Raw genomic sequence first — 14,293 nt, 5'->3', positions numbered from 1 at the left:
GTTACACGAATTTTCATGATCACATTCTTAGAATGCGTTCTTATTTTACCACATATTCAACATGTCCTTTATTTTGATGAGAAAGTCTCTGTAGGCATGCATCAATGTTTGCAGTTATGTGACGTATCTTTGTCAGTTTTTGGAACACAGCTGAACAGTCATGACTCACAAGTCCATGAGTGTTGCAGGGTTTCCTGCGGAACAACTTCTCCTTCAAGAAAAGTCATGGGTTCAAGTCTGAAGTCAGATGTAGTCAAAAATGCCTTCAGTTGTGATGACCAGGATAACAATATGCAAGGGCCAAAAACATTGTGCAACAAATTCAACCTATGTGGGGCATGGTACCATCTGGCATAAACCACTGGGTATCCACTGTAATCTGTTGCATGATCTGCAGTAAAAACATCTCTTAAAGCATATGCATATAGTGCTGAGTTAACAGTTTTGTTGAAGAAGGGTCCAATTAAATCATCACTTGCAGGTCTCCATATGGATTTGTTGGATTCAGATGTAGCCAAAAATGCCTGCAGTTTTGATGATCAGGATAGCAATATGACAATAAGTGAGGACCAACAACTCTTTTTCTCATATTGCTAGAGGGGAGATTTTGCTTGTTTACAGTCCTATGCAGATGAAGATAAGCTTCATATGAATACAAGATGTGTAACACTGAATTTCTGCCCTTGCTATGGATTGAAGTCTTCTCTGCTTATCATTTTCAAAAAGTAATTTTGTATGTGAAGAACATTCTCAAATCCAGATGAAGCATGTTTGGAACAGAGCATCTAGTTATTCTAAGTTCACAAGCTGTTGACTTTGCTGGATTATGCTACATTGCAATTTGGAGAGCAACTTCAGTGTTTTCTAGGAAACAAACTGGCCAGGTGAGGTCATTTTTGTTCCTTTACACAGTCTTCCTCTTCTAAGGAAAAATGGTAGTACAGTATTATGTTTCTTGCAGGTGCCAAATGGATTTCAAAAAGCCCAAAATTTTCTCTGAAATGCAGTTACGCTCTGTTTCAGAGGGGGGAAAAAACAAAAAACCCACAACTTTTAGCCTTCTGCTTTATTATGAGGTGCAACTTCTGTCAATTTGATTACTGACAGGTGTACGAGGGTGGTTCAATAAAGAATCGCCCTCACCTACTTCCACATATCACAGAGTCATGATATTTTGTGTGTAGCATCATACATATCTCTGTACTAAAGGTATAAAATTTCAGCCCTGTATCTTAATTTGTTTTTCTCTTACAGAGCTGAACGTTTGACAAAGTAGCATCATGGACAAAGTTGAAGCCAGAGCTGAAATCCACGAGGAGATGACTGCTGTATATAAGGATGAAGCCCCATCCAATGGCATTATGAAGCACTGGCATAGACAGTTTAGATGTGATCAGACATTGGTAGAATCTGAGCCCATTCAGCCATTGATGACAGCACGATCAGAAAAGTGGAGTCGTTAATCATGGAAGATTGCCGGATATCTGTTTGTGAATTGTCCTAAGAGGTGAAGATTAGTGTGGGCTCTGTTGAAACAGTCCTTCATGGCCAACTCCATTTGTGGAAATTGAGTGCATGATGGATTCCCCGATTACTGACTGGTTTCCAGAAGGCTGATTGACAGACAACAGAAATCACAAGAGTTGTTAGCCCTGTGCCAAAAAAATTAGGAAGACTTTTTCTCTTGTCTAATCACTCAGGATGAAAGTTGGATGCACCATTTCGACCCTGAAAGTAAAAAGCAGTCCGTGGAATGGCGACATCATGGTCCTCACCCCCCCCCCCCCCAAGAAGGCAAGCGGCAGCATGAAAAGTCTTGCTGACAGTGTTTTGGGATGAGAAAAGCATAATAATGACTGATTACCTGCTGAAAGGTAGAACAATTACAGGTGCCTATTATGCCAACTTACTCACAAAATTATGGGAGAAAATCAAAACATTTAGGTGTGAGAATGCTTCAAGACAATGCCCCAGTTCACACTTCTGAAATTGCAACAACATAAGCGACTGCTTGTGGACATGAAATACTGCCCCATCCAGCCTACTCACCCGATCTTGCACCATCAGACTTTTCTTGTTTCCTTCCCTCAAATCATTTCTTCGGGGAACCCACTTCCCTGATGATGAGACACTTATTTCTGCAACAGAGTCATGGTTCAAAGACCAACTTCACCACTTCTACAAAAATGGTATCTGTAGCCTCATCCATTGATGTGAAAAATGTATAAATCTGCACAGTGGCTATGTAGAGGAGGACTAAAACCTGTGCCAAGAATCAACAGGCTAGCACCTCTGCAGCTACGTCAGGGTGATTCTTTATTGAACCACACTCGTATGTGAGATTCACTAGCATGTATACTCTGTTGGCTCTAAATTTTTTGATCCTGGCATAAACAAATACATGTTGTTAAGTAAAGTTCTCTTTCTAAATAATTACTTTCTAAATAATACAGTGGTACTTTGACAAATGACAAGTGTATGCTTTACTTGATGTTATGTATTTTTTTCCCACATATTTGTACATTTTAAGAGCAATAATGCATGCCCAAAATATTTAATATACTAAACTATTGCATATTTACAGACATTTTGGAAACCATTTTGGGATTCTGTTATCAAATTGCTTCAAAATACTATTACCTTTACATGGAGATGAGAAGGAAACTTTAAAATTGTTAATCCCTATATCGTGCTATTCACTCAACATATATTGAAATGCTTCTTGTTAACTTGTTTTTATTTACATGCTAATTTATTGTTATTCATTCATACTAATTTTTTTTTTTTTTTTTTTCCAGATTTAGCCCAGCATTACCTTGTAAAGGCAAACATATCTGCTATTCGACGGATTCGTAAAACTGATAACAACCGAATTGCTAGGTAATTTAAAATAACAATTTTTACTGAATAAATATAACTAATCTTTTGCTAATCTGAACTTTTTACATTAAGTTGAATGTAAATATGTGCAGAACTGTTTCTATATAATAATATTAGTATAGTATCAACATTTATAATTATAATTTCTGCATTAGCTTTGATTCATCGTGAAATACTGTTTCTTTAACCCTTTGGAACATGCACGAGGCTGTTTCTCACCCAAGCTTATTTCCCAGGTGTGTGTTGTATAGAAATAACAGTTCTAACCCTCAGAGATCTCGGTTACCTTCAAGTAAAATTTTGATATCTGCTTTGGTAGCAACATGATGTTTTGAGAAAAATGTGATAAATTGAAATGCCACGTTTTTAACATTTATATCTTTGCTGATTTTTCATAATTCCAACAATTAATACCTAAGTACTGATGCAAAGGTGTTGAAGCCACATGCCTGTATGGAAAGCTATTTGCCAATAGCTTTTTGATTTCAGATGTCCTGTTTTTTTTTTTTTTTTTTTATTTCAGATGTCCAGTTTCATCTCATCAGCAATGCACATTTTCTTACATAATGTGCCTGGTGTTGCTAAAGCATTGGATGTTATGTTGCTGGTTGGAGGAATGAATGGGAAATGTGGGATGCACAGAAATGATATTTTCTTGGCTTGTCCCTAAAAGTCTGAAATTCTTGAATCGAATCTCTTGTAGAAAGTGTGCAGGGGTGTTGTCATTGTCAACACTATCCACATAGTGTAAAGAAATCACAGCCTTTTGTTGCACCCTCCCTCCCCCAAATTATAAATTAAATAAAAAATATATATAAAAAATTAGCAACCTATGTGTTTCCTTCCTCACATCGGTAACTATTCTGCTGACCTTTGAATTTCCCCAAGTTATCAGCCTCATTTACCCAGGGAGGTAATTTATTCCAGTATTTATTTTTATTTATGGTCCCTAGTTCTGTAATCATTTATAACAGTGAAAAATTTGCTTTCATTCATTTTACTATCCCTTCTCAGAGCCCAAAGAAATCTTTCCATTGGGGGTCCTCTGAGGTGTCTAATTGCCAAGCTCTGCAGCCCACATATTTGAAATCTTTCCTCGTATGGGCGCCCTTTTCCAGAGCTCACTAAGCAGGTTGCTTGTGTTTGTACCCTTTCTAGTAGCTGAATGTTTTTTTTTTTTTTTTTTCCTCTTAGTTGCAGTCTCTGCACTTGGACACTATTCCGAGTGTTGATCTTACAATTACCTTGTATGGTGGGATTATACCCTCCTTACCTCTAAAAGTGTATGTTTGATAAATTGTTGATTCCTTGTGATGTGTATTGTGTTGATTCCTAGGCCTTCCTTGTGATGTGTATTGTAACTAAAATCCCTTTCTTCCTCTACCATTTTTTATTAAACTCATCGGGTGTACAAGTTTTTTTGGTGGTTTCTGTTCCTCAAGTATGTCTAGTATGGAATGTGGTGTGGTGTGGTACTTTATGGAGTAGAGATATGGACTTTGAAATTGGAAGATTGGAAAGATGAGATAGGAGGATGGTTAGGATAAGATGTTGATAAAGTGAGAAAAGAGAAATTTGATTGAACATGTGTTGTGAGGTGAGGGATTCATGAAACATGTTATGCAGCAAAAAGTTGAGGAGATGAGGCCCAGAGCGAGATTGGGGAAACTATGATTGGTGAATTGAGAGGAGGTGATGGATATGGAGAGATGGAGAGATAAAGAGAAGGGCTGAGGAAGGCGAGATATGGAGATGCGGTTGTTGAATACTGCAAAACACTGATGCCAGTGATTCCCCGAAGTAGGTATAAGACCTTGAATTTTGCTACATAAAAACACAGCTGTTACTGTTATGACCATCCTTGAAGTCTGTCCAAGTTGAAGGGGCTCTGCTAAGCACTGATCATTAACCACTCACCCAATCTTCACATCATCTGCAAATTTTGGTATCATGTCCTCTACCCCTTCATCGATGTTATTTCTTAAAATCAGAAATAACATTGGTTTTATATGTATTTAAGTATGAATTGTTCTAAATATGTCTATAATTTAAGTCCAAATTGGGACTTTCGTTATAGACATATTTAGATCTCGTGAATAGATTGTCTACTTTTAAATAAAGTAGACAAGACCAAAACCAACTACTAGCAAACATCATTGTGACAAAGACTGCTAGTTTGCTCCATATGGCATCATTATACAGTATATGACACAATTCAGTTTTACGTTTCTATTCTCTAGGATTAGTATGTGGAATTGCAGGGAATTCACATAATTGTAACTCATGTTATGAGCTATAATCCAATTTGTTTAGACTGCTGGGAGGGGGATGGAATACACTGATCGCTAATGATATTAAACTTGCAGTTTCCAACACAAGTACTGTGCATCTTTAATCATGCTCAACTTTCATTGGAAGATTTTTTAAGAAATTCTTAAAGAATTCATAACAGGTTATGTGGAATCTTTTTCAGTTTTGTTTTTTGCCACCATAATAGCCATGCATCTTGATATAAATATATAATCTATACATTAAAATAAGCACTGTTGTTTATTATGGATAATTGCACATATCTTAGAGAGAGAGCGACTGACCGACCATATTTTGTGATATTTGCTGTTTGATGCTTGTAATCTGTGCAGAAAAAGTGATAATTCTCTCTTCTAGCTTTGCCACTCATTCCATAAACTTTGTAATATAGCACTTCACTGTTCTTGCTAATTACAGCTGCATACCTTAGCCATAGAGTGCTTGTGTGAACTGCTGACTAGTTTGATATTACTTTAGAGCAGCTGAGAAAGACCCAGTGTGGGTAGGTAGAAGTTTAAAAATATGCATTTGATTCCAGCTGTAAAATTTTACCTTGGTTGTGTGCATAAACTAGTTACTATATGCAGAAGAGATTAACCATGAAAACTGTGCAAGCCACTTTATTTATTTATTTTTTTTTTTTCTCATTTTCAATAATACTTTCCATGCCAAGCTAAAAAAAAAATGAAAGGTAACCTTCAAGTTTAAATTGAATCATTCTGATGTTCAGATTTTTTTTTTAGTTATCCATTATTTGTTTTAGTACATAGTTTTGTGTAATATTTTTCCTTTCACACAGCTTCGTCTGTTAACCGTTTTTTTTTCAGTAAACGTGTACAAAGAGGAAGAAAAAAATAAATTTAATTCCACAACTAAAGTAAAATTTCACACCTGTAATCAAACACTTTTTAGCTGTACTGAGACACTGGGCATTTTTCTGTCTACCTATGTCATCTCTTCTAAAGTGATGACATAGGTATCTTCTATGCAAGCTGACAATCAGCTTGCATAGTAAAACCAATTCAAGCTTAACAAACTTTACTGAAATGATAACACAAAAAAAAAGATGTCACTCTATTTGATTGGATTACAAGTATTAAACAGCAGATAATATCCAAAATTATGGATAATTTCTCTCTTTAGAAGTTATGTTTAATTATACATAATATAAAAAAAGTGCTTATTTTTATGCATAGCTTCCCTGCATCAAACTGTATAATGGTGACAAAAATGAAACTTGGCAACCTTTTGTTATCACATGCAACAAATTTACTAAATTTCTTTGATAGTATAAACCAGAGCTGTGGTGCTCGGTATACGTTCTGTGTCGATTTCAATATTTGTAAAATAATAAGAGAAGTTTACCTCGGCGTGATGTATAGAACACTTTTGTATGATACTCTCCAGAAATTAAAATGGATAAAACATTAATGCAAAATGATTACAGTAAAAAAATAACTTGAAAACAATTAAAAAATCAATTGAACACAATAAAAATTAATTTAAAAAAAAAAATTTATGTAAATTTTAACCACGAATCAGAGATTAGATATGGCTGGTGAATGTTAATGGAATTTTCATGTAATTTAATTTCGACAGTTTCTGCAATTAATGGTCGTGTGTTGGACACTAAGCATTTAGGCCTTGAATAAAATGTTTTTCATTAACAGCATGAAAGGCTAATTCTGATGCTGCTTGAACGAGAAGCACAAATTGAGGATGCATAATGTTTAACCTGAAAATTCAGAGGAAACAGCATGGATACTTGGTAAGATGAGTTACAATCACCGCAAGAAACATCGTATACCAGGTCATATATTTGTGTTGCAAAAGAGGAAAGAACTGAACGATTGTTTAGTATAGTGTGTAATTTCCGTATTGGTCTGGCCACAATTTTAAATTCGGTATCTTTAAAGAATCTGTTAAGCTGTTTGTGTCACTGTTCAACATATGGGACAGAAATAAAGTATTTTATGATGATACTATTTTTGATTGGTGTAGTTTTTTGTATTCTAACCTTAACTTGTACTCTAATTCGGTTTATTGTAGCAAAGGGGTAACCCCTGTTTAAGAGTCTATTGGTTAATATCTGTATTTTTATATCTGAGTCTAAAGCAGGTTCCGTCATTTAGTATTAGTAATGGCCGCATGGTGCAAGAAAGCCTATGGCTTATGCTGCACCAGCCAAAACAAAAAAAATAATAATAAATAAATAATAATAATAATAATAATTAATAAAAGAAAAGGAAATTAAACCTATCATCCTATGCGCTTCCCTCACCCGAAGGTACTATCCAGATGACCTTTGAATTTACCCAGACTGTCAGCCTTTACCACCCATGTAGGTAACTTATTCCAGTAATTTATAACTTGCTGGCTAAAATAAAACTTTCTGCAATCCGGTCTAAACAACTCCCCCCATAACTTGAAATTATGGCCCCTAGTCCTAGAATCATTTATAATCTTGAAAATTTCGTCCTCATTCATTTTACTGATGCCTCTTAGAGCCTTAAACATCTCAATCAAATCTCCTCTAAGGTGTCTAGTTTCCAAACTCTGCAACCCACATATTCGAAGTCTTTCTTCGTAAGGACGCCCTTTTGCCGATCTCACCAGGCGAATTACCTGTCTTTACACCCTTTCAAGAAGGTCTATGTCTTTCTTTAGGTGCGGTCTCCATACTTGAACACAGTATTCCAAGTGTGGTCTAACAAAAGCCTTATATAATGGGATTATCACGTCCCTATCTCTACTTGCAAAAGTTCGATATGACACCATGGTCCTTCCTTGCAACCTGTTTACAATACTCAGAGAATTTCATGTTTGACCGTATCGTAACACCTAAGTCCCTTTCCTCTAGTACTGGGTTTAGTTGAATTCCACCAAGCAAATAAGTTATTTTGGGATTATTGTTTCCCAGGTGTAATACCTTACTCTTTGTTGGATTAAAGCATAGCTGCCATTAAAGCATAGCTGCCATTTTTCATTCCTGAAGTCTATCTAGGTCTCTCTGAAGAAGCTTAGCTTGACAGTGTTCATTAACTACTCTACCAATTTTAACATCATCTGCAAATTTAGACATCACACTCTCTATCCCTTCATCGATGTTGTTTATGAAAATTAAAAACAACAGTGGTCCTAATACTGATCCTTGGGGAACCCCACTTCTTACATCAATCCAATCTGAGGAATAACCATTTATCACAACCCTCTGCCTCTTGCTCTGAAGCCATCCTGCTATCCATCTAAGAATTTTCCCAGTGATTCCAACCTGTTCCAGCTTATAAAGCAATCGCTCATGTGGGACTGGGTCAAAAGCTTTGCTGAAATCTAAATAAACAATGTCAAAATTATTCCCTAAATCCGGCTCGTGAGTGACCCTTTTAAAATAGTGAACCAGATTTGTTAAACATGATTTAGTCTTTACAAAACGATGCTGAGTATCCTTGAGAATTTCAATTCTATCCAAATGATCCTGAAATCCACCCTTGATCATTGCCTCCATGATTTTCCCTACCACTGAAGTCAGACTGACAGGTCGATAATTTCCCACTTCACTCTTAGAGCCACCCTTATATATGGGAGATACATTGGCACTTTTCCAATCCAATGGAATCTCCCCAGAGTCTAGTGATGCTCGCATAATTAGCCTCAATGGTTCAATGCACTCACTTGCCGCCTCCCTTAAGATTATAGGGTATATTCCATCAACTCCAGGAGCCTTACTTGTCTGTAGGCAAGTTTTTTCATTCAATAATCTTGCAAAATTTCAATATCATTAATTACATATTTTTCAACTTCGCTCCCACAATTTCCCATTGCCACAAAAGGTTTTTCATTTGTAAATATCGATGCAAAATAACTGTTGAGTTCATCTGCAGCGGCAGCTGGTGTATTTAATACTATCCCCTTTCTCTTACGTAAAGGTCCGATCTGGTTTGTTGGCATTTATATATGTGAAGAATTCCTTATCCCCTCTGTTTGCTAGTGATTTCTGCTAAGCTGCCTTTGCCTGTCGAACCTTTTCTGTGGCTCTGTTACAGATCATCTTGTATCTGTTATAGGCTTCAGTACTTTTTATTGCTCTTTAACCTTTCCATACCACCTTTTTCTGCTCAAGTAATGTAGCAACTTCACTATTCATTCAACTTGGAACCCTCCTCGTGGTGTATTTTTTTTATGGTAAATACGCATTCAAGACGTCTGTGATTAATGTTTTAAAGGTATACCACAGTTCAATTGTATTCATTCTCTGTGCGATATCTACTCAGTTAATAGAGGCCATGTAATACCTTAAGGCATCGTAATTTCCTTTTTTGAAATTAAATTCAGAAAAGGAAATTCCTTTTCTTTCCCATTCCTTTGCCTTTTACTACTGCTACATCTCTCATCATCATCCACCGTAAAACTCCGTGATCACTTCCTGCTACTGGTTCCTCTACTGTCAGCCCTGTTATGTCATCTGATTTATGGGTGATGATGAGGTCTAGGATATTCTTTTCTCTAGTACTTTCCCTGACATGTTGATACAAATAACAGTCATCTAGTTGATTTAAAAATTTTGTTCCCTATGTCGAGTTTCCTACCCATTTACTCCAATCAATTAGAGGCAAATTGAAATCGCCCATAATAAGACATTGACGCTTACTTGCCCATATTTATAGGCTTTGAGAAATTGATTAAAGATAATAGACCTTTTGTAGGTGAACAGGTGATAGCTGTTATGTAGAAGTATAGCAGTGTTTGTTGGTTTATGATAGATGTTAAATTGGATTTTATTTGAGTCCTGAGTAAGTGTGAAATTTAGAAAACTTAATGACATAGTATCTGTATTTTCCCTTTCCAATGTAAAATTGAGTCTGGGAGGAATATTATTAAATGAATGTAAAATGACTTGGATAGTGCTACTATCAGTAATAAGAAAAGCATTGTCTAAATACCTCCCATATTATGTGATACGGGGTAGAAAAGGCATCAGATGTATATGCTCAATCGTTGAGAAATAGACCTCCGATATTTAGCCTCTTAAACCAAAAATTTGGTTTGCCAATGGGATTAATTAAGTGGAAAATTTATTTAATAGGAAGCTTCGTATAATTAATCAGTATAGAGTTATTATTTTACATTTGTATGTAACGAAGTAACATCCAGTGAGAATAAATTATCATTATCACTGAGTCTAAAGTCCTTAAGGTTATTAAATAATGTACCATAGTTTTATAATACTATATACATATGTGGCTAAGGATGAAAATGGCGAGTTTTTGTAAGAAACAATGGGCCGAATAGGAAAACTGGTCTTGTGCAATTTTACCTGACCAAAAAGTGCAGGAATATTGTATGTTCTGGCCTTCAATTACTTGAACTGAGACATGGTAACATAGTCATTTTTTTGATCCATGGTTAACATTTTATTGTACTGATTGGCCAAATTGGTAAAAAGTACTGGGTCTACTTCAAGATAAGTGGAGGTATCTGATATAATTGAATCTAATTTATTTATATAATCAGTTTTATTGAGTATTACAACCGTATCTCCTTTATCTGCTCTCTGAATAATAATGTCTTTATTTTCCCCAAGTTCACGCAAAGCTGAACTTTCATGTCTATTCAATTAGGAAGTCGCATTTCTTTTATGTTATTTGCCACTTGGTTAACTTGTTCAATAAATAAATCTTTTTGTGGGGCATTACAAAGTCCAAATTCAATATCTATTACAAACTGTTTTTTAGGTAGCTTGTGAGGTGGTAAATTATAATTTAATCCTTTGAGTAAAAGTGAAATCTGGTCCTGCAATAGCAGATATGAGGAAAGATATGTAACCTGTTGATATGTAGACATGTTGGGTGAGGTGGTGTTCGAGAAATAGCTGAAGCATTCTGATTGTGCGTTAGCACGTTATATGTATGTGGGGGTCGTTAACGAACTCGCATGCACCTGTCCTGATACCCCCGATAATGTATTTAATTTGTTAATGTGTCTTTTTTATTTCTGTGCCATGTGTTTCACGTCACAAATCTATGGAGGTCTTCAATACAGACCGATCGTTTGGGTGTAGGTAATTTTTTAATTTGTCATGAAGTTTCCTAACCTGGGAAAGGTATTTTTGTTTATTAGAATACTGAGATTTTAACGCAAGTTTAACTATATTGCATGATGTGGCAAGTGCTAGTTGCTTTATGCCCCGAATTTTATGATTTAAATTTACCCTAGCAAACTTCGGAATGATGATGTTTTGAAGACAATATTTTAGAAAAGAAATATGGTAACTTTGAGCCGAGTATCTTAGTGTTAATTTGATGTAATTTTGCAACAAGCTGTTCAAAAAATCCCCATAATTGTGTGTGTCACTAGGTTATGCCTGGAGAGTCCCATACGTTGAACAGTGGCACAAACAGCTTAACACATTCTTTAAAGATACCAAATTTAAGATTGCGGCTAGACCAATACAGAAATGACACGCTATACTGAGCAATTGCTCAGTTCTTTCCTCTTTCGCAACACAAAAAAATGACCTGGTATACAACTTTCTTGCTGTGATTGCGACTCGTCTTACCAAGAATCTATGTGGTTTCCTCTGAATTTTCAAGTTAAACAGTGCACATTCTCAGTTAGTGCTTCTCGTTCAGCAGCCTTTCATGCCGCTAATGAAAAACATACATTTTTATTCAACAAGGCCAAAAGGCTTAGTGTCCAACGTAATTATATAAGATTATTAATTGCAGAAACCGTCAAAATCAAATTACATGATAATTCTATTAACGTTCGCTGGTCATATCTAATCTCCGATTTGCGATCACACATACTCGGTAATTTTCATTCCTGTGATCACTAAATTCAAAAAGTGTTGTCAGCTTTGGGGTGGAAAATCATCTTTTGAAATTTATGTTAAACCTTTTTTTTTTTTTTTTTTTTTTTTTTTTGTAATCATTTTATGTTGACGTTTTATTCATTTTAATTTCTGGAGAGTATCATACGGAAGTGTTCTAATTATCATATTGAGGTAAACTTCTTTTATTCTTTTACAAATACTAAATTTCTTCATAATACAATCATTACATTTCTCATATTGATTAAATTAATCTGTTGACTGTATATTCATGAAAGTCTAATTTAAATGAGAATTTAAAAAATTCTTCATGGGGTTAATAAGAGTGACAAATTTTCTCTTGATTAATTAATACTGAAATGCTCCAAACTTGACTGTATACTTGGAATTAACAAGGTTTTACTGCATTATGATCCAGAACTTAGCTGTCTATAGGTAAATTACTCCCAAGATGCATATTTTTACTTTGAATGACATTTTCCCAGAATGCATTAATCATGTAATTTGAGGGATTGTAATATTGTGTGATAAGCAGAAACCATTATTATTTTACTATTTTAGGGCTTGTGGAGCCACAATTGTAAGTCGAACAGATGAATTGAAAGAGGATGATATTGGAACCAGTGCAGGACTATTTGAAATAAAAAAAATTGGTGATGAGTAAGTCATTCACTGTTTTTATTTTACTAAACAGAACTAATTTCATAATTTTTAGTACAAGGTGATTTTTAGCAGTTTGTGTATTTTCATAGAATTTATTTTTAGTTATCATGAAACTGTTTTGTTAAAGTCTTTTATTTTTAATAGGTACTTCTGTTATATTACTCAGTGTAAGGATCCCAAAGCTTGCACTATTCTTCTTCGTGGAGCTAGCAAGGATATGTTACATGAAATAGAACGTAATCTTCAGGATGCTATGAGTGTTGTTCGAAATGTTATGCTGGAACCATATTTGGTACCTGGAGGTGGTGCAGTCGAAATGGCTGTTGGTCAGGTAAGTTCATAATTTTTGCTATGTTAATTAGTGATGGGGCACCCCTTGGTATGCAGCATCATATGAGAGGCATCTAAATTGTTTTTTAGAGACCAGGCTATAAGGAAATAGAAGAGGAGATTTGGGTTTACTACATGTCACTAGTTTGAAGAGGTCTGGGTTTTAATCCTATTAGAGACTTGTCAGGAATTCTCAAAGGAAATAAATGTTATGGTGGAAAAGTTAGAGTCCTGAATGTCTTTTGCCAGCAAAATTAATAGAAACATAGGTGCTGGAATCATCTGGAATAAGATTAGACAATTTTCAGGCAAATTTTCAACAGCCCCTATGCCAGTGAAGAGTTGAAATAGTCAACTCTTCACTGAGTCAGAGAAAATTGCACGCCTATTAGGGGAAATCTTTGTAGAATTGCCAGCAACATCATCATACAGACTAATGTTTCAAAAATATAAAGCTCAAATTGAAAATTACCATAAAATCAACCATTTACTACAACTGAATTGCATAAAGGCTTAGCCAAAACAAAACCAAGTGTAACACACCTAGACAGAATCTGTTACCAAATGATTAAACATTGAAAAGTCCTTATGCATGCATTGCCACTTTATAACAGAACTACTTTGAGGACACCAGGGAAGGATCACTCAAATCTGAATAACTGTTGTCCTCACTGTCTTGGTAAAACTTTAGAAAAATTGCTGAATGAATGGTCAGCATGTTTTTTGATTTGCATAACCTTTAGTCTGAGCCAATATGGTTTCCAGAAAAAAACAGATCAACACTAGACCTCATGACAAAAGTGAAGCAAATATATGTAATGCTTTTCTCCAGAATGAACACCTTGTTATGTTATGTCTTGACATTGAGAAGGCCTTTGATACTAACTGAGATATGGTATCCTGCATATGGCTTTATTTCAGCCCAGTTTGTGATTACTGTGAATTTCTCTGTCCCTGCTAATTCATAATCATCTCATACATTTTTCATTTCTGCCATTAGTCTCATCAACTCATCTGTCATTCATTTAGGTCTATGCCTTAAACAGTATCACTTAATTAGGGTAAGAAGCCTAGTTACTTCTACAATTACTTCCCATTTAGAATGTGGTAACTTCATCAGTTGATCCCACTGAATAGGTTTTAAAAATTGTGAGGCCATTTTAGTCACAAAAGCAAAATCCCTCCCCTTTACCTTTGACAGTACTTATATCTTTAAGTAGATCCCACATTTACTGTGATCACTGCCACCAGTGGTTCTTTTTCCGGAAATTCCTAATTCGC

The 14,293-nt window shown here is 35.3% G+C and overlaps 1 protein-coding gene across 1 annotated transcript in view; it reads left to right on the top strand.

Moving 5' to 3' along the window:
- The window catches only part of CCT3 (chaperonin containing TCP1 subunit 3), a 191,154-nt gene that overhangs the window by 158,926 nt on the left and 17,935 nt on the right, over nucleotides 1-14,293 (top strand). The window contains exons 12-14 of the mRNA XM_090380590.1: nucleotides 2,799-2,880; nucleotides 12,581-12,679; nucleotides 12,827-13,013. Of these exons, the coding sequence (XP_090236716.1) occupies nucleotides 2,799-2,880; nucleotides 12,581-12,679; nucleotides 12,827-13,013 (368 nt within the window). The remainder of the gene's footprint in view (nucleotides 1-2,798; nucleotides 2,881-12,580; nucleotides 12,680-12,826; nucleotides 13,014-14,293) is intronic.

The sequence above is a fragment of the Mastigoproctus giganteus genome, chromosome 1, assembly GCF_048544385.1.
Source record: "Mastigoproctus giganteus isolate SK-2022 chromosome 1, ASM4854438v1, whole genome shotgun sequence".
In the NCBI taxonomy this organism is placed as follows: Eukaryota; Metazoa; Arthropoda; class Arachnida; order Uropygi; family Thelyphonidae; genus Mastigoproctus; species Mastigoproctus giganteus.
Note: the sequence above shows the minus strand (reverse complement) of the source record. Positions and strands in the feature narration are given on the sequence as shown.